Source organism: Podarcis cretensis, assembly GCF_951804945.1.
Source record: "Podarcis cretensis genome assembly, chromosome: 2".
Lineage (NCBI taxonomy): Eukaryota > Metazoa > Chordata > Lepidosauria > Squamata > Lacertidae > Podarcis > Podarcis cretensis.
In genome coordinates, this window is record NC_137171.1 from 24,536,678 (window position 1) to 24,557,305 (window position 20,628).

At 44.9% G+C, this 20,628-nt stretch overlaps 1 protein-coding gene across 8 annotated transcripts in view; it reads left to right on the plus strand.

Annotated features, from left to right (window-relative positions):
• The window catches only part of ARSG (arylsulfatase G), a 119,822-nt gene that overhangs the window by 77,795 nt on the left and 21,399 nt on the right, over positions 1–20,628 (plus strand). For all 8 annotated transcript variants that reach the window (XR_013835806.1, XM_079965473.1, XM_079965475.1 and 5 more), the window contains 2 exons: positions 1,584–1,692; positions 12,932–13,052. Coding sequence is in view for 7 of the 8 variants with exons in the window: in XM_079965473.1 (XP_079821599.1) it covers positions 1,584–1,692; positions 12,932–13,052 (230 nt within the window). In the remaining variant the exon portion in view is untranslated. The remainder of the gene's footprint in view (positions 1–1,583; positions 1,693–12,931; positions 13,053–20,628) is intronic.

The following is a 20,628-nucleotide window of genomic DNA, read 5'->3' on the forward strand; positions in this document are numbered from 1 at the left end:
TGGGCAAACAAAGCACAGACAAGCCCATCTCTGTCTAGCCCCTGAGCACTAGATGTACAAGCAGAACTGAATCGGAATCAATTAAAGTGTTTCCTGTATGCCTCCTATCTGACTTAGGCAATGAGAAAAAATGTGGATGTTCCAGTGGTTGAAAACAGCTGTGCGACTTTTGAAACTATTTATAAGAAGTACAATGGAAGGCGAAGGTGTTCTTCCTAAATCTTGAAAGTGGAATAAAAAGTTTTTAAAGCGGAGCACCTGCTCTCATGAGTTCTTTTTTGTTGTCAGCGGAGAACCTTTGCATCTCCTGGATCAGAGGTCAGCCTTTCCACCCACCTCTCTTCATCCTGACCCTTTGTCAGGTGCACTGTCTCTGAAGCCATGTTTTCACTGCTGCTGCAAGTGTACGCGTTAGAGGCCATAGCTCAGTGTTAGTGCATCTTCCTTGCATGCAGAAAGTCCCAGATGCAGCCCCCGTCGTCTCCAAGTAGGACTGGGAGAAACTTCTCTCTGAAATCTTGGGGAAGCCACTGAAATGCCAAGGTGGACAATGCAAAACCAGGTGAACTTTTGACTTGATCTAAGGCAGCTTCCTGTGTTCCTTTGTGTTAAGGCAGAGCGGTCCAAGCCCACTCCCCGACAAGCCTGTCCTCGCTTCCTCCTCTCAGCCACAGCTGTCATTCCCTCCCTGCTCTGCCCCTCGTCCTGGCAGTGACTTCAGACTCCACAGCAGGATTTGCACTTGATTCTCTACCCCCCATCTATCAGTTGTTCCTTGGTTTTTGAACAGCTTTGTTCTCAAACGTTTTGGTTCCTGAACGCCACAAACCCGGAAGTGAGTGTTCCAGTTTGCAAACTATTTTTGGAAGCCGAACATCCGACAGGGCTTCCACAGCTTCTGATTGGCTGCAGGAGCTTCCTGCAGCCAATCAGAAGCTGCGCTTTGGGTTCTGAACGTTTTAGAAGTCAGAATGGACTTCCGGAACAGATTCCGTTCGACTTCCAAGGTACAACTGTACTGGGCTTTTATGTAGATGATTTGACATCGCACTTTTTGTCCATGCCAAGTCTTTGCCTTGTGCGCATTCACAGCTAGTCCTGAAGGAAGGTTAATGTGGCTGCGAGATCATGATGACTTAACCCAAATTCGGCCAATCCAGCTGGGATGGAGCTCAAGCTTAGCATGCTATGTGCTGCACCAGTACTTTGTAAACATTTATAATCTTCAGGAGTGTCTCCCCTGTCCCCACTCTGTGCATGTTGAAAAAGCTAAAAATATCCCAGATTCAACCTTGAATAGGCCTTGCATTCTGCTGTTGCCAGTGCTGAATAAACTGAAGCATCGTAGAGGAAGGAATTGATAGAGATCATTAGGATTGCTGTATCATTTATGTTATGCACTGTTTTGGGCTAGCACAATTTCACATCCCCGTTATTGGATTGTTTGTCTCATTTTTTAAAAGGAGAGAACTTGTCCCCCTGTCTCTTAACTATTTAGCTTTTGTTTTGCGATCTTGGCTCTTTGGGAACTCTCCTGGCAGACAGGCCTCCACAAATACATTTTCTCTGTTTAAATTTTGCAGGCGGGAGCTCAGCAAAGCAAACAACCTGGGAAGGGGGTCACCGGGTTCCCACGCTTGCCTACTGGGCAGGGAAGATCCCGGCAAATGCCACGAGTCCTGTGATGTTGAGGTAAGAGAACGTAACAGTGCCTGCTGTTCTTCTGGGATCATTTTCAAGATCCGCCTGGAGAGGGGCGTTGATGGCCAAACCCCAAACTGTCACAGGCTTCATGTGGGGAACAGCTGAACTGCTCTGGCGTGAACCGGAACTGCTGAGAACATACATTCCTGGGAAGTGGAGGAACCTGCCATTTCCAGAGGGATAAACAGAACAACGAAAATGGAGGTGTTGTCCTGAGTTAACTAGTAATAAACTCTGTTAACCCCCACAGATTTATGCAACTCTCTGCACCCTTTAGCTCCTTTCTCAGACCTGTGTGGCAGTGTCAGCAAATAAGGATTAAGAAGAAGGCTTTTTGGGGGGGAGGGGACAAAAAAAAAACATGTGGCTGTTCAGGGTGAAGGGGTTCAGAGATGCTGGCCACTGAGTCAACAGCTGAGTTCTTCCAAGGGGGTTGTTTTCCTCCTGGAGAACGCTGGGTTTGAAAGTGGCCAAAAGTTAACTTTTGAGATGTTTACTCAGATAAAGATTTCAAAATCCCCATCTCATGAGAACGGGAGTAAAAATTATTCCCCACTAATAACCTTACGTAACTTCATTTCCTTCTGACCTCATTGCTTCCAACTCTCTAGTACTTCATGCTTCTGGTCAACTTGACTGGTTCCTGAAAGCTTGTGCCATAATAAATGTGTTTGTCCCTAAGGCAGCCTTTCTCAAACTTGGGTCCTCAGATGCTACTGAACTACAACTCCTATCATCCTTGTCCACTGGCCATGCTGGCTAGGAATGATGGGAATTGTAGTCCAACAACATCTAGGGACTCAAGGCAGAGAACGGCTGCTGTAAGGTGATGCAATGCTTTTTGTTGTGATTGGTAACTGCATTGGTATCATGAATCAAAACCTGCTTACCGCACACAGACAAAAACCTATAGAGAGCGCCCACATTAATCCAGATGGCCTGCTGGGGACACTGCTTTTAAGGAGTCAAGGATACTTGCTTCTGTATTGTTACTCTGCATGGTATTTTGTGGATGAGCTTTTTGTTGTCTTGGCCAAAATGTGTTAACAAGCTGTGAGTGGGAAGCTGACCGTTCAGATCTCACCTCTGTCATTAACTTTGCTTTTGGCAAACTGCTGCCTCTCATCCTCAGCTTCCCCCATACATAAGATAGGATTCTTAATGTGGGGTCTGTCTTACAGTACTGTTGTCAGGACTGCTGAGATGGTCCTGGAAGATAGTACCCGCACCCTGAGATCATCTCTTCTGAGGCCCTTCTTCGTGTGCCCCACTCCCTCTACGAGAGGTGCGGAGGGTGGGAACACGAGAACAGGCCTTCTCTGCAGTGGCTCCCCTTCTGTGGAATGCTCTCCTCAAGGAATTTTGCCTGGCGCCTTCATTATACATCTTTAGGCGCCAGGCAAAAACGTTCCTCTTTATCCAGGCCTTTGACTGATTAACATCTAACAACAACAACAACACTTTATTATTTATACCCTGCCCATCTGTCTGGGTTTCCCCAGCCACTCTGGGTGGCTTCCAACAAAAAATTAAAAATACATGAAATAATCCAATGTCTTTAAAATGTGTTGGGAGGGGGTGATTGGGTTGCTTTTGCTTTTGTTTTTATTTTGTGTTTTTATATTGCGATTTTGTCTGGAGACCTGCAGGTATAGGATAGTATATGGATGTCAGGGGCTCAGGAGCAGAGGCACAGGGGAGAGAGGAAATGAAGAGGCTCATGGAATCTCTCGGGCCACTGTCATACTCCCCTACGCTGCCCTCAGATTCTTCCCCTTCGCTCTCCGTTTCCTCTCTCCCCTGTGCCTCTGCTCCTGAGCCCCTGACAATAAATTTCAACAACAACATTATTATTGTTGCTATTGTTATTGTTGTTGTTGTTATTAATTAATATTATTGTTGTTGTTGAAATTTATATACCACCCTATATTCACAGGTCTCACAAGATAAAATAACAATATAAAAACACAAAATACAGTGGTGCCTCACAAGACGAAAAGAATCCGTTCCGCGAGTCTCTTCGTCTAGCGGTTTTTTCGTCTTGCGAAGCAAGCCCATTGACGGCTTAGCGGATTAGCGCTATTAGCGCTTTTAGCGGCTTATCGGCTTAACGGATAAGCAGCTTAGCGGCTTAGAAAAAGGGGGAAAAAACGGGGAAAAAGTCAGAAAAACTCGCAAGACATTTTGTCTTGTGAAGCAAGCCCATAGGGAAATTCGTTTTGCGAAGCGCCTCCAAAACGGAAAACCCTTTCGTCTAGCGGGTTTTTCATCTTGTGAGGCATTTGTCTTGCGGGGCACCACTGTACATTATTATTATTATAATTATTACCATCACTGATGTTGTTGTTGCTGTTGTTGTTATTTACACCATCACTGAGTGCGTTTGCCTGGCTGGAATAGTCTGATAACGCCCCAGAAGGCTGTGTGTGAGTGTAAAACTATCTCACTGTACAGAGGTAGAAATGCAGTCTATTGCTCCTCCTCCTTTTGCCTCCAACCCACAGCCTGGCATGTGGTCCTCAGCACTGAAAACTGTGGTTACTGGGTCTTAAGTGTAGATGTGGAGAGTGCAGGCATGCCCTCTTGTTTTCCTAAAGTGGTACAGAGCTTTGCTTTCATAGGCAAACATCTAAGCAGTCACAAATGGCGACAGGAGCTGTGGGATCTATTTTGCTTCCTGCTGTTGGTGGCGACGCTTTGCAAAGTGCCTTCAAGAGAGAGGAATAGGAGATGGGGCAAATGGGGCACTGCGCTTGGCAGCAAAGGAGGGGAGGGTACAGGTTCGGGTTGCCACTTTTGTTTCGGCAAAATACGGGACAGGTCAGGCAAAAAAGAGGGGAATTTGTGGGTGTAAAATTTACTTTTACCTGGTGCAGAAATGAGTTCAAAGCAATCCACTGCAATGACCAAATGAATCTGTCAGTCACTGCAAGCCACCCAAGAACAATATGGAAAGGAAATCTTTCCCACCTGCTGGATTTCTGCCTGCCAGAAAGATGAGAAATGTAGAAACCCAGCCAAAAGAGGAACGAGGGGGAGAGATAATGACAAATTCTTAGCTTTGAAGGGGCTGAGGCTGCTGCTCCGGGGAACGTTTTGCTCTTCCCTCTTAGAGCCATCGACAAGAGCTCAGCCCAATCCATAAGAGCCTGCTGCAGGCTGCTGAGCTCTATTGGCTAACCTGGAGCATCAATCATCTGGCATAACTTCTGAGGTGCCTAGCAAGCTAGGCTGCACAAGACAAGCATGTTGGGGTGAGTACACAAAGGAGGAAACTTTTAATGCCCATTTTATATTTTCCATGACTGAAAATGGGGCAAAAGGCATCCCAAACAGCACAGGGGACGCTGCTGTTCAAAACGGGGCAACCCTGTTTTTCAAAGGGACGGGGGGCAACCCTAGCACAGGTGCATCTTGTGAGGTGTTCAAAAGGGATCGTGGCCACTATCCCTTCCCCTAAACAGCCCCTGGTGGTTGCTCTCCTCCAAGTCACCAGTAGCCAGGAGCACATAGTTCTGCATCTCCCATGAGGAGGGGAAAGCAACCCAGGGAGCAATCAAAGCTGTCACTGTCTATGCTTGGGAACCAGGTGCTTCCAAGGCCAGATAGCAACAGTGTAAGATGCTCCCTGGGGTGTCATCTCCTTGGCACCACTCCTGGGAGAGAAGATCTCAGGAAGCTACGGCACAGCTAACACTTGCTTGAGAACCAAAAGATAAAGCACAGCCTGAAGTAGGTGTGAGTGTTTAAAAACCGTTCTGCTTGTGTCATAGGTTCCAGCAGGTGACAGTCAGGGGTTGCCTTGCCCCAACGTTGCCTTCTCCGACAGCACCAGTGATTTCTTTTGAAAAAAATCAGGCATGCAAGGGCAAAAAGAGGTGTATTGTGTCAGGGCCTTTTCAACACTGGCTCCGGCCTGGTGGAACGCTCTGCCTCATGAGACCAGGGCCCTGCAGGATCTGATTTCTTGCCGCAGGGCCTGTAAGACAGAGTTGTTCTGCCTGGCCTTTGGCTTGGAATCAACTTGATCCCCTCCCCTTCTTTCCTTTTTCCTTTCTCCTCCTGTGATGGAACTCCTATTTGGGGACTTCCTTGGCTTTTTTTCTGGGCCACGTAGGACCAGTCTGGATAGTTGGCCTTGGTGAAGATTTGACGTTTTCATCCCCAAAAAGTTTTTGATTTGAGTTTCTACTGAAATGAGACTGCATTTTAATCTTGTTTTTAAGCTGTATTTTAATCAATTGTTTTATACCTGGTGTTAGCTGCCCTGAGCCCTGTCTTGGCTGGAGAGGGTGGGGTATAAATAAATTTTATTGTTATTATTATATAACCCCAGGATCTTTGCTTTGGGATTGTAATCTGGCCTCGACCTGCTGGTAGAAACATGCTCACATCAATTCTTGTTATTTATGCTCTTTCCCTGGCTTATCTCGCGGGCTCAGGACAGAATCCTAAAAACAACTCTGTGAACTGAGACCATTATTTGCCCAAGGCCAACTGGTGTGTATTTCCTGGCTGTGTAGGGATTTGAACCCAGGAGCCTAGGGCAGTGTTTCCCAACCTTGTGCCTCCAGCTGTTTTTGGACTACAATTCCCATCATCCCTTGCCACTGGTCTTGCTAGTCAGGGATGATGGGAGTTGTAGTTCAAAAACAGCTGGAGGCACAAGGTTGGGAAACACTGGCCTAGGGAACCAATACGATTTCACCACCTTCTGCTCTGGATATTAAGTCATCCGGGCAGGAGCAAGCTGCTGCTGACCTCTTTATGTTGCATGCATCTTATCTACTTCCCTGCTCTTGGCTCCTGTCTGCACATCACCTTTGCTTACCATCCACTGTGTACCTGGCTTAGATGATGCTCTTGATGCTCTTGATGGTGCCTCTGGCTATTGCCATTGGGAGTGGGCTTTTCCGATTTTAGGACCTTCTATCTCTGATCCCTGCTGACAAAGGTCCGTATAGTTAAAACTATGGTTTCCCCAGTAGTGATGTATGGAAGTGAGAGCTGGACCATAAAGAAGGCTGATCGCCAAAGAATTGATGCCTTTGAATTATGATGCTGGAGAAGACTCTTGAGAAGTCCCCATGGACTGCAAGAAGATCAAACCTATCCATTCTGAAGGAAATCAGCCTTGAGTTCTCACTGGAAGCACAGATCCTGAAGCTGAGGCTCCAATATTTGGCCACCTCATGAGAAGAGAAGACTCCCTGGAAAAGACCCTGATGTTGGGAAAGATGGAGGGTACAAGGAGAAGGGGACGACAGAGGACAAAATGGTTGGACAGTGTTCTCGAAGCTACGAACATGAGTTTGACCAAACTGCGGGAGGCGGTGGAAGACAGGAGTGCCTGGCGTGCTCTGGTCCATGGGGTCTCGAAGAGTCAGACACGACTAAATGACAACATCCCTGATCCCAGCTTTTTGGACCCCAAGTCCCCAAATAATAACAATACTTAGAGTAAATAAGGACCACTAGATCCTTCTTGTTGTTGCTTTCAACAGTGGACATAAATCTCTTTGGGATTGCAAGGGTAAATCCACTGGAATAATAGCAGTGATAATTGGGCTTTTATTAGTAGTTGTAAATGAGTTCCTTGGGTGTGATTTCCTTATTAATTGGCATTATGTAAGCCCCTTTGGCCACGGAAATGTCTTTCCGTGCACCACAAAAGTTATTACTAATGCCATTAATTGCTGTGACATTTCAGTCTTCTGCAGGCTGTTTCTAAGGAGTTAGCCCAGAACGCTGTCACAATCTGACCACTTATGTGAAGCCTTGAGGCTAAATGCTTTCATTCTCCGCTGCCTCCTTATGCTGAAGTTTAGAAAAGGTGCATCAGTGCTGGTGTGTCACGGATACTGTATGGTGTTTGTAAGCTATATATTTTGGAGTTATTATTCAACGGAAAGATTGGCAGTTGTTGTTGCTTACTTAGCCTCAATAAAACAGATGATAATGAGTGACATGTTATGATCTAGTGATCGTAACAGGTCTTTGATAGCTAGGAAGATAGCTATTGAGAGGTAGAGCAAAAATGTAAAATGGCAACCAAAGTATTTGTGTGTCAAAAGCTCATGCCTAGTGTTTCACTGGAACAAAACATTCTTGAGTATTTTTTGCATCAACAAGTATGCAGACAAGAGCATGGTGCTCTGAGAATTTGTTCCGGTGAACTATCTAGTGGAATTGGGTGCCTTTCCCCAGAAATGAAATGCCTTCCTCTCTAAGAGTTTGGTGCAATTCTAGGATGCGTTTTAAGTCTTACTGTGAAACTCAGAGATTGTCTGTGTCGAATTGGGGTTGCTGAAATCCTAGTACATACAGTGTGTTAGAAACTTGGGGCCAAGTTACATGTGACGTTTGCCTCTAATGTGGGGGCAAGTCCTGTGGTATTTTCTTTCTGCTCAGAAATGTTTATTTATATCTACTTTGTTTCTGAGAAATACTTGTTATTTGTGGATTTTGGAGCACTCCTGTAGTTTGAGGGACTAATGGATGGACAACAAAAGTAGGTTTTCTGTGATTGTTTACGGTCGCTAAGAGTCTAAAAAAAAGTGGCACAGTAATAAAACTGCTAGCACATTTGCAGAGCTAAGAAGGGTCCGGAATGGTTTCAAACATGTTGAGATTCCTACATTACAGAGGTTTGTACAAGGTGACCCTTGGTTGGACGGCCAAACCGCTACTTCAAACTTGAGTAGTTTGAAGTTCTCTTTGCCAATTCTACATTTGAACACACAGCATAGAATAATCAGTTTCATTTAGATACCTGTTTGGACTGCGTATATTAATTTATATGTTTAAGTAGGATTGATGGAATAATCTTATTGCGGGTAATGGGTTTTGTTTGTTTTTGAATTACTTTTGCTTTATTGCTATTTTTATTAATATTTATTAATTTATCTCCCCTTTTTTCCTGTTATGTTTATTAATTAAAACTTAAACAAACAGGCAGAGACTCACCTCCAAGTCCTCTGTTGTGAGCTACCCAGAGTGGCTGGGGAAACCCAGCCAGATGGACAGGATATATTATTATTATTATTATTATTATTATTAGGTACATTAAACTTCGGTTAGCAGCAACTGCCTCCCTCCCACCAAACCCAATGGTTTTCCTGATCCATATTCCATGCAAGATGAATATTTCTTCACTGCACTGAGGTGATGCTAAATTTCAGTACTGTGTGTAGCAGCTCTTGGTTACATATATGATTATCCCAGTGCGAAGATATAGGAGGATTTATGGGGGTGGTGGGTGGGAGAGATTCTTTCTATCTTTTGCTCCCATCATCTCGGCTGACAGCATGTACCTCCCACATGAAGCTAATTGCCCTGGGGAAAGGAGGAGAACCCAGCTGGCTGTATTGTGAAAAGGGTGGCATTGCTGGCTGGGCTCCAGCATTTTCATGGAACAGTCGCTAAGCATCTGTTGGGAAAGACTTTATCCCAACTGTGCATATTTAACACTACGAGACCAATTATTTCTTTGGAATCGTGGGCAATTGGTGCTTTTAAAGACCAGCAACAACTGCAGGGTTGGGTAGGGTGGACAGGAAGGAGAGGTGAATCCTTGGGCTCCCCAGCGGCTAGCAAAATCATTGTGGCACGAACGCCTGTGGGCGGGAGCCTCCTTCAGTGCACCTGGATGTCTGAGAAAGGAAGGAAGGAAGCATATTGATAAATGATGAACTGCCGTGCGTGAATAGTTGACGTCAGAGGTTTTGCATGCACGGCCTTTGAGAATATGGGACCCACTAGAAGTGGTGAGTAATGAATAGGCGGAAATCAGGATATATGGAGTTAGCTGAGAAGCCGCTCTGTGAACAAAGGTTGCCCCCACAACTGAGGGTTCAAAGCCGCTTTCAGGATCACGTATTGAGGGTTAAGTTGCAGAGGACTGTTCCTTTGGAATCCCTTCCCTACCCAAGGAGGCTTACCTGGTGCTTTTAGCTGTCCATTTGTTGTCTCTTGTATTTTCTAAGGCACTTTCGATTTCCTAACTGGTGTTTTCTTTCTGTTTGTCTCTACAAGTGCAGAGTCATAGAGAAAGCAGCTGATGTTCCCAGCATTCGCTGCTATGCTTTTCCTTCTCTGTGTCACTGCAAATCTTAAAACTCATCCTTCTTTTTCTGTCTGCATTTACACACCTGGGTTCTCAACCTGTGCAGAGCCAACTCTTTTTCCTAGACCTCTAGCTAGGGAGCAGGCGCTCATTTTCTCTTCCATTGAGTGGAAAATGCTTATCAATTTCCCATGCCTCAAGGGGTGGAGCTGGTGCCTTTCCACCAAAATCTGTCGTGCCAAACTGCTTCGCTTAACGGCATTTGATGACGAGTGCCCGCAATGACTTTGATTTTCCTGCTCATTAAAAAGTAGGTCAGTAAAGTAGGTCGCCCAAATGAATAAGGAAGAAATTGTGCCATCGTTTTGCAGCAAAGTGCTTTGGCAGAGCTCTATAGATTGAGCATTGGCTGTTTTTTGTGTGTGTAGGTGCCGTTATCTAAGAGTTCTGGTTCGCTGCATGTGACTTTTTGGGAAGGTGCATCATCAGGTTATGTAGCTAGAAGGGAAACAGAAAGCAGGCTTTAACTATCATGGCATCATCAAAGATACTTGCTTTCACTTGTCCTTTCACTTGGTTGATTGTGCAAAAAATGCATTAATTTAACTAAGGTAAGGTGTCACCGATGCATAGCTGTCAACTTACAGATTTGAAAATAAGGGACCAGCAGCCTCGAAAATAAGGGATCAGCAGCCAAAATAAGGGATTTTGCGAGCACAGGTATGTTCAACTTCTGAGCCCCTCCGAGCCAAAGGCAGAAAGCCCAACCAGCAGCCAAACAAAGCCTCAAGCTTTGGTTCCCACAATGCAGCAACCCAGCAAAGCGGATGCAGCAAGGAAAACCACCGTCACCTCTCCGCTGGGAAGCGCTGAGCAAAGGCGAGTCCCCAGGCAACGCGGCCGATTTGATCGGCACAAGGCATGCAAGCTCCACCCCCTAGTTGTTCTTAGACTCCTTTTTGGGTGAGCAACACAGTTGGAGCCTCCCTCGTCCCTGGCCTGCAGGGAGGGAGGGAGAGGAGCTGCTTCCTTTGAAACCTGGGAAATTTAAGGGACAGCAGCGGGACATGCGCTGGGATAAGGGACTTTCCCGCCAAATAAGCGACGGTTGACAGCTATGCACTGATGCATCAGTTTAATTAAGAACTTCCTTGCTAACGTTGAAGCTGTTTTGAAGGGTGCTGTTCCTCTCTATACAACCTCCCAAGCTGAATCTCAAATAACAGACCCTGGTCTGTCTCCCACACCATTTCTAATCCCATAGTTTGAAAAAAACCAAAACAAACAAAAACCCCTCAACAAATAGGTTATTAATTAGTGAAACTGTTCTCTTTTTTCCTGGTAAGCTTGCTGGAGGCACATACTTACAAACACTTTCAGACTTTTGTGAATTCATGGCATTTTCTCCAGTGTGCTAGAAAAGCTTTGTATTTGGACCCCATGCAACCATTTTTTTCTGTACCTCTGCATCATTGCGACAATGTTTTCTCTGCTAATTGGCTTGACATTCTCAAAAAGGCCTCTTATAACCTGCATATTCATGCTTCCCACAGCAAAATCTGGGTGTTCCAGGAAGGGAATGGAGTGGCAATATCCGAGAAGTTAGGTGTGCTGTGCCAAGTTTTCCAAGCTTGAAAATTGCTTTTGAAAATGGGTCTGCTAGTTTGCGCAGCACAGGCAGCAAAGCGGAAGTGCCTGGAACCTCAAGATTCCATATTCACTCTGCAAATTAGACTATGATTCCTAATAATGGACATTAGCTGCCTTTTAGAGGAACTCTCCCAAACTGTGTTCCATCAAAACAATGTTAACTAACATTCAGAGATTTTAAAAATGCATTACATTGCAGCAGAAGAACACAAACTGCTCTGAAGATGGTTCCATACACGTCTGGGTTGTTGCTTGGGTCTCTTCTGGAACTCATGAGCATCAAGTGGTTCAGAGACTATGCGCCATCACAACTGAGCCCACCTTTCTGTGTTTTCTGAAGGAGTTGCTAACTCCCTCTGGCCTTACTGAGCTGCCCTCTGGCACTCCAATGGCATAGGGACAGCAGGAAAGGAAGGCCCAGTGGTAAGGGGGAAGCAGGTGCATATATAAGGGACGTGTCTACTTTTTCTGGGCACCTGGCTTTGGAAAGAGAGGAGTGGAGCCAGCAGAACAAGGATGTCACTCATCATCAAACACCTGGGCCCAGTTCTTCCCCAGATACAACCCCGCTGGGCATCTGTCTGACGCAGCATAAGGAAGTCTCGTTCATTATATGCTAGCATCCCTCCCATCATATTTACCTCAGAACAAACCTCAGTGAGGCCACTGTCTTCATGATCAAGAGCTGGAGACGATAAGTGGAAATGACAACATAATGCTGCTCCATAATTTGGGAACCCATTCTGCACTTGAGGCATTAGAAATTTTCCACATGGTATTTGTGTCCACTAGGCATTCATTAATTTTCCATCAAGAACTACAGGCACTGGACCACCCTTCTCTTGGGTGACTCAGCGATATAGCCAGCTTCCTCCTAGCAAATTAACATTTGTAAAAGGGGGTGCTCACTCATTAAAATGTGCTAATTAATATGGATGTAAATAATTTCAGTCTAATGCGAGGCTTTGGCTCAAGTTCCTCGGAGCATATTACTTGGCAGATTAGCATTTGAGAAGTTGGGTTTGAGTGTCCTGTACAAAGATCCTTTTTCTGTACAATTGCTGCCCTCAATCTCAAATCAATATATCTATTTTCTCCCCACCATTTTTGTGACCTTTCCCCACCCCTACATCCTTCCCCAAATCTAATCCTTGAGGAAATGTCCTGACAATGAATCCAACCCTTAAGGTAAAATAGTCAGTATGTGCAAATGCTATATTTTGTAGTTGGATTTGTGTTTGGGTATTGAATTTCTTGGTTTCTTAAAACACACACGTACCAACCTGAAAAAGAGGAGGCCCAGTCTGGTCGATATAGGGTTGTTGCTTTTTTGCGTAAGTAAGGTACTCATCTGAATTCTGTACTTTTGGTGTAGAATGTGTTATGACCGGCGTGGGGGTGTGTGCTAATTTTATTTGCTCCAAAGCTCTCCTTCATGGTGAAGTAGCTCTTGCTTCTTGAACACTGTTCCTGTCCTGTGTTCTTCTGATCACAGTCTCTTCTCTCCTGCAGCACTTTAGATATATTCCCTACCTTGGTGTCTCTGGCAAACGCAAGCCTCCCTCCCAACAGACAGTTTGATGGTATGGATGTGTCTGAGGTCCTCTTCGGGCGGTCAAATAAAGGACACCAGGTATGGAATTAACCTTAATAGTTAGCTGAATTTTTGTGTGGAAATAGTGTGGCCTTTATTACAGTGGTACGGTGTGTTTCTTTTTGCCGTCGGTGGCAACAACAGGATGCAGTCCATAGTCCAAATCAGCTTTTTGCATCCTAATTTATCAACATTCCAGATGGAAAGGCCTGAGATTTTTCGTTGCCTGAAGTGAAAAATCTAAGCAGCACTCTCCATGGTGTTATTATTTAAAGTGTTCCTTTAATTGAGGGTGTGGTGGGTGGGGCACATAATTTTTTGCTTGCTTACCTTGGGTTTCCTGAGCAGGAGGGGCACAGTCCTTGGTTATATAATTTCATGAGACTGTGTTGAGGAAGAAGTGAGGACTTCTGAACTCTCGTGGTGAACTCTGAAGTTTTCCTAATTTGGCCCTTGGAGATTGCAACTAGCCTCAAACTCAAAGGAGTATTGAAAAATACTTCCTTTTTTCATGAACAAGATGCTGTTTTGCTGAGGGAAATCTCCAAAACCTGAGCAAGGCATCATGTTTGGCTTCTCAGAACTTATCACATGCACCAAGTGAATTTTACAATTTATGTTCTTAGTATTTCCAAGATTTAGAACTTGCTCTACGTGCATGCTAAATTTTGAGAAGCCATATGTAATATTAGCCACTTGCGACGGCAACTGCATAAGACCTAGTGAGGAGTGGGAGAGCATTCAGGGAATTCAGGCTGTCCTATGCATGTAGGGAATTCTTTACTGTATACAACCAGAGCTGTAAATTAGAGAAATTAGAATGCCATCTAATTCATGATATTATTATTATTATTATTATTATTATTATTATTATTATTATTAAAGGTTGCAGCACTGACTTAATATATTCTTCTTCAAAGATTTAGTAGAAAAGGTTGTATAATTCCAGAAATATTTGGAGCTATGTATGGTGTTATTCTTTCACTACTAGTGAAATAACACACCCATAGAGTGTGGAGCATATGTGCATCCAAAATATGTAATGGACCAATAATATTATTACAGTGGTACCTCGGAAGTCGAGTGGGATCTGTTCCGGAAGTCCATTCAACTTCCCAAACATTCAGAAATCAAGGCATGGCTTCCGATCGGCTGCAGGAAGCTCCTGCAGCCAATTGGAAGCCGCATCAGATGTTCGGGTTCCAAAGAATGTTTGCAAACTGGAACATTCACTTCCGGGTTTGCGGCGTTCAGGAGCCAAAACGTTTGACTCCCAAGGCATTCGGCTTCCAAGGTACGACTGTACTAAAATTGGTGTGCATAGGAGGTCTTTGCCTCAAGTCTTGCTGGAGCCGGTAGGCTGATACAATCTCCTTTCCCCACTTCAGCTTTGCTTGCCTCCTGTCATTTTCTTTCTCTCTCGTTGATGGCCAGATGACTCCCATTTCCTTTGCTTTTCAAGGCAAACCCGGGTTTTGTTCCCTCACATCACAACAGATTTCTTTTCTTAATTGCTTTGGATTCTGAAACCAAACAAGAGAAACAACAAAAATGGGTCCCAGGGTGCTTGGTGCTAGTCTTTGCCTGAACAAACAGGGACATCATTAAGTTCTCATTCAGCCTGGAGTCCTGGCTCTGGCAACTGTGTCCATTATCAATTTGTAAGTGGGGCAAACCCCCACCCCCAACCCGTCTACACTCTGTCATTTTCTGTTCACATGATAATGCGAGAGCTGCAAGCGTAAGCATGAGAACAACAGTTTGCAGGGCAGTTATCAGAGGGCACATTTTCTAAACGCTGCCCTCTTGCTTGCCTCTCCCAGCCACAAACTGGAAACCTAAAGATGAAATCCTGTATGTTGTTTTGAAAGCCTGCCCCTACTGCAAGCTCCTGCACACTAGCTCTCACTGGGCATTTCAGATTTCACTGTGGTTTTTGTGTATTCAATTTAGTAAAAAAATTGTGGGTGCTGTAGCTTAACCCTGGGGGCAAGCAGTTAAGAAGGAGAAGCATCTCCATAAGACAGAATGTTCTCTTTTGCAATGGTCCAATTATGATGGTAAAGACAGGGCATGACATGAAGGGTTCATGGTGAAATGATTGGATTGGCAAAGGTTGTGCCGTATGTAGGCAGCAAGACTCAGATGAACCGTTTTAAGAGACATCTTCATGGCATTGAATGAATGTTTTGAGACAAGTTCAAAGAGAAGGTAAAAAATTGCCTTGATGAGGGCGTGTGCAAGGTCTTGGTTCTCCCAATAGGAGTGCTGAGCCCTGATGGAAAGCTGGGGTGTCTTTGGCAGTAATTGGCTCAGATGCATCCACATTTTCTGATTTTGTCTCCTAATCACTGTTGGGGTGTTGTTGGGTGTAGCGCCTCCGAAGTTCAGCCACGGAAAACAGCCATTTAGGAGAGTTGTCTTTACTAGACCAGCAACAACAAATACCACTGTGCATGCACACACTATTTACAGGGGTTACAATTAGTCTTCTCTCTCTTTGAGCCCTGAGAGGGTCCTTTGCTTCAAAGTGCTTGCTGTGTTTAAGTCTGCAGCCAAGTCTTTAGTTCACTTGCTTGCAAAGTCCTACAAATGATAGGGTCCTCCAATTCAGCAGTATACAGCGGGTTTTCCCTGTTGATACTGCCGCTGTTATATGCTCGCTGCTGAATAGTAGTAGTAGTAGTAGTAGTAATTTTATTTATTTATTTATTTATTTATTCATTCATTCATTCATACCCCATCGGTCTGGCTGGGTTTCCCTAGCCACCCTGGGCGGCCCCCAACAGAATATCAAAAACAGAACAAAACATCAAACATTAAAAAAATTCCCTAAACAGGGCTGCTTTCAGATGTCTTCTAAAAGTCAGGTGTTTATTTCCTTGACATCTGATGGGAGGGCGTTCCACAGGGCGGGCGCCACTACCGAGAAGGCCCTCTGCCTGTTTCCCTGCAACCTAACTTCCCGCAGGGAGGGAACCGCCAGAATACCCTCAGAGGTGGACCTCAGTGTCCCTCCGGGCTGAATGATGGGTTGGGGGCGCTCCTTCATGTATACTGGGCTGAGGCCATTTAGGGCTTTGAAGGTCAGTATGAACACTTTGAATTGTGCCCGGAAACGTGCTGGGAGCCAATGTGGGTCTTTCAGGACCGGTGTTATATGGTCTTGGCAGCCACTCCCAGTCACCATTCTAGCTGCCACTGAAGTTTTTCATCAGTGGTTTGTTTATCTGTTCTGCTGCTTAACTTGGGTTAAAGCCATTGTAATGTCACCCTGGGTCTAATTTTTAGTCAACATTTTGGGTAGAAATGAATAAGTTAAATGATCTCTGCTGTGGTTGTCAAAATCCCTTTTTGTAAAGAACTTCACCTTGTGTGTTGGTAATGTAAAGAAGAGGCGTTTTAGTGAGATCTGCCAACGTGGTGACGGATTAGCACGTGGTCATAACATAGTACAAGAGACCAAGATGATACATTGAGTCAATCAATTCATAATTCTACTTGTGAAGTTTGTTTTTATGGTTAGCTTTATTGCCACTAGTGTCTTTCCACCTCTGCTATGATGAACATCCTTTGGTTGCTATGTGTCTCTGTGCTTTTTCTGTTATTCAAGCTGTTGCATAAAATAAGTTATGAAACGCTCCGTGTTGAATGACAAGGGACATCATGTTCTTATGGCACATGGTGTGTGTTTTTTTTACAAAATTGTACGTCCAGTGGCTGAAAGGGGAATATGGAACAAGCATCGGTTCATAGGGCGGGTTGTAGTTTAATTCACTTAGAAATAGAATTCTTCATAAGCAGCATGTCATGACTCATTATTGTAGCAGCGTCAACAAGATGAAGTGCATCAGTGCCAAAGTTCTGTTAACAATCTTTCTTGAAGACTTGCGCAGTGTTGTTTTTGAACATCGAGAGCACATGCTGTCCTTGAGATTAGGCCTTGAGGTGAGGAATGGCCACAGCTAGTTTCCCTTTGAGATGCATAGAGTTTGATTGCTCATTGTGACCCTGACGCAGTGAGCTGCACAGATTTTGCCAAGGCGAGCCAACTTGAAAACAGGTGCATTATTGTAATCTTTCCCCTATTTGTGTTCTGTAAATATGGCACAAATTGAACAAAGGCAACACCACCTAATGAACTATCACTGTGTTTCTTTCCTTTCCTTTTTCTTTTTGAAAGTAGGGTTAGTTTGGAGTCGGCATTACAGCAGGAATTTTTAAGGCATTTGGGATCATTATGTGCATTTTATTAACTGAAATAATTTTAAACCACCCCTCATCCCTATGGATACCAGTGGGCACGACTAAACCAATTGTATCAATATGAAATACAATCACATTGTAAAAAAATAATCAGGTTTGGACCAGTTTAATAAAACCAGAGCAGACTAACAGCATAACCATTATAACATTATGCTTCAGCAATTTTTTAAAAGCATTTTTTAAAACATATTTAGCAATTTTAACCTTTTATTAGCATAACCTGATGCCCAATGCCAGCCACACCTCCAATGGCCACACTGTGTATATTGGTGCAAATGATAGTGGCAATTAGAGTTGAATTCAATGGGACTTACTTCTGAGAAAACATACATAGGATTGTGCTGTAATTCACTTGTGATTACGGTTTAATGTGAACTTTTGTGTCCCTCTACTCCAGGGGTAACCAAAGGTGTATCTTCCACATATTGCCTAACTACAACTCCAATCATCCCTCAGCATTGGCCATATTGGCTGGGGAAAGAGTCCAAGAACATCTGAAGGGTGCCATTTTCACTAAGTCGACAGTCTCCACTGTTGAAATTTCATTTTCTCTTGATGCTTAACATCAGTGCCTTTGTCAGTTTCCCCTTTCCATTTCTGTCACAGATAAGACAGGGAATACCTTCTTGTTCATTTGCAGTAGAGACGATTGTTTTTCTAGTTTTAATGCAGCGGGCAGAACATTTTGGTTGCCCTAACAGGTGGCGCTGTGGGTTAAACCCCACAGAGCCTAGGACTTGCCAATCAGAAGGTTGGTGGTTCGAATCCCCAAGACGGGGTGAGTTCCCGTTGCTCGGTCCCTGCTCCTGCCAACGTAGCAGTTCGAAAGCACAAAGTGCAAGTAGATAAATAGGTCCAGCAGGAAGGTAAACGGCGTTTCCGTGCACTGCTCTGGTTCGCCAGAAGCGGCTTAGTCATGCTGGCCTCATGACCCGGAAGCTGTACACCGGCTCCCACGGCCAGTAAAGCGAGATGAGCACCGCAACCCCAGAGTCGTCTGCGACTGGACCTAATGGTCAGGGGCCCCTTTACCTTTACCTTTACCTGGTCCGTTGCACAATCAGTGATCTCTTTTGTTCACCATAGATGCTATGATTATTTGAAAATGTGACCTGTTTATTGAAACCAGTCCTATTGTAGTACAATCCTCTGCATGGGTCCTCAAAAGGAAGTGATTGATTAAGTCCCATTGAGATTTCCAATGGCACGCCCCCGCCTTCTCATGCCCCCACGTCCCCCACCAAATCGGCTCTGGGAGGTCTGGTGAACCCCCCAGAACCTTGCACAGAGAGAGGTGCATTCCCTTGGGCAAGCTGACGGAACAATTGGAAGAGCGCAACACTGAATTCCTCCATATGCAACTGAAGCTGCCATTCCATGCAATGATTAGAGTTGAAGGTCCTCTATAATCCAGTCCCCCAACACAAGCAAAACATCTGTTATTTTAACTCAGGCTTCCTCAACCTCGGCCCTCCAGATGTTTTTGGCCTGCAACTCCCATGATCCCTAGCTAGCAGGACCGGTGGTCAGGGATGATGGGAATTGTAGTCTCAAAACATCTGGAGGGCTGAGGTTGAGGAAGCCTGTCTTAACTAAACAAGTGAGAGAATGGGCAGGATGGAGACTCATGTTGCGCTAGTGCCAGCATATTGTTGCACATGGAGGTGGCATAATGTGCAGCAGCAGCACAGTGCATTCCAGATTTGGAGCTACACCTCTTACCACCAATGTATTCTGTTCCAATCCATCTCGTTCTTTTCGGTAGTGCTCTCTTGATGCACCCGTTCCGTAGAGATGGTGGCATGCTGTGGTGTTCCATCAGGCTGGTCACTTAGTGAAGTGGGCCTGGCGCTCCCTTTCTGTATTGCATTTGAGAGCTGGCGATGGCAATTCTCCACCTGATGATGCAGGATACTGTGTGAAACACAAGTGATTCTCCTCTTCTAAGGCTGCTTTCCTGAACACATTTGCTAGGGAACAAGCCCCACAGAACACAGAGACTTGTTGCCACTACGGCTGGGCGATATCTGATTTTTCAATATTATCACCAGCTAAATATCACGATATATCATTATATATATATATAGTGACAGAGGGCCTTGTCAGGCCTCCCTGTGGTGGCAGAGGGTCCTGCCGTACCTCCCCACAGCGGCAGAGGTGGTGGGAGTACAGAAGAGGATTACAGGTTTTTAGGAAAACAAGACAACTTAGATGGAAAACAAGATGTTTATTTCAGTGAACCTCCTTTCCTTGAGGAACAGCATCTGACTTGGAGCCTTTCTTGCAAATTAGATTATTCATTACTTTTTCATTGCAGGATAAAATATACATATATATTTTTTTAAAGCCAGACTCTGTTAAAAGCTGCATTGATTTTATTTTAAATTCCACCTTTGCCCTCCTATCCCTTCCCTTCCCCAGAACTCTTATTTTCCAGACAAGTTGTGGCCTGTTAAAAGACCCAGGACAAATTTGCATTCCAAGATCTGAATCCTAAAATGCTCTTGGCAACAACATTCCCAGGGGGTGATTAGCACAAGTGGAGGGAGCCCAGTTCCAGGCCCCTATGAATGTAAGCATCTGTCAGAATTTGTTCCAAGTATTTTTACTTGAAAAGATTTCTGGAGGGTTCCTTCCCAGGCTGGAGACCACAATGGCATCAGCCAGAGCAGGAGAGGGAAGTAAATAGGCCATGTAAACACTGGATCTTGAGGCTGCTTGGACAATATGAATATCTGAGAGAAAATGCTTGCTTTTATTTTCAGATTATTATTGTTATTGTCTTACATCAAAATGGCAGAACATCCCTTCACTGCATTGTCATGATGATACTAAGCTGTTCATTGGAGCTTTTCAGATTTACCATATTTTTCACCCCATAGGACGCACCTAATTTTTTTTTGGGGGGGGGAAGAGGAAATAAAGAAAAAAAAATATTTCCCCCCCAGGCACGGAGGAAGCCCGAGCTTCCTCCGACCCCAGCCCCCAGAACAGCCTGCTATCCGCAAGCCTAGGGAGCCGTGCCGGTCTCCCCAGGCTTGCGGAGAGCTGCACGAAGCCCGGGCGCGCTCTTCAGTGCGCACCAGGCTTCGGAATGCAGGCAGCTCTGCGCAACCTTCGGGAGCCCGGCGCAGCTTCACGCCGGTCTCCCAAGGGTTGCGCAGAGCTTCCGACCCCTCTCGCTCTCCAGGCTTCAGTGAAAGCCTGCATTCGCCCCATAGGACGCACACACACATTTCCCCTTCATTTTTGGAGGGGAAAAAGTGCGTCCTATAGGGCAAAAAATACGGTACTTTCACTTGGATTATAATATCAGTGTTTGCCCCCCCCCCCAAGGATATTTTCAGCT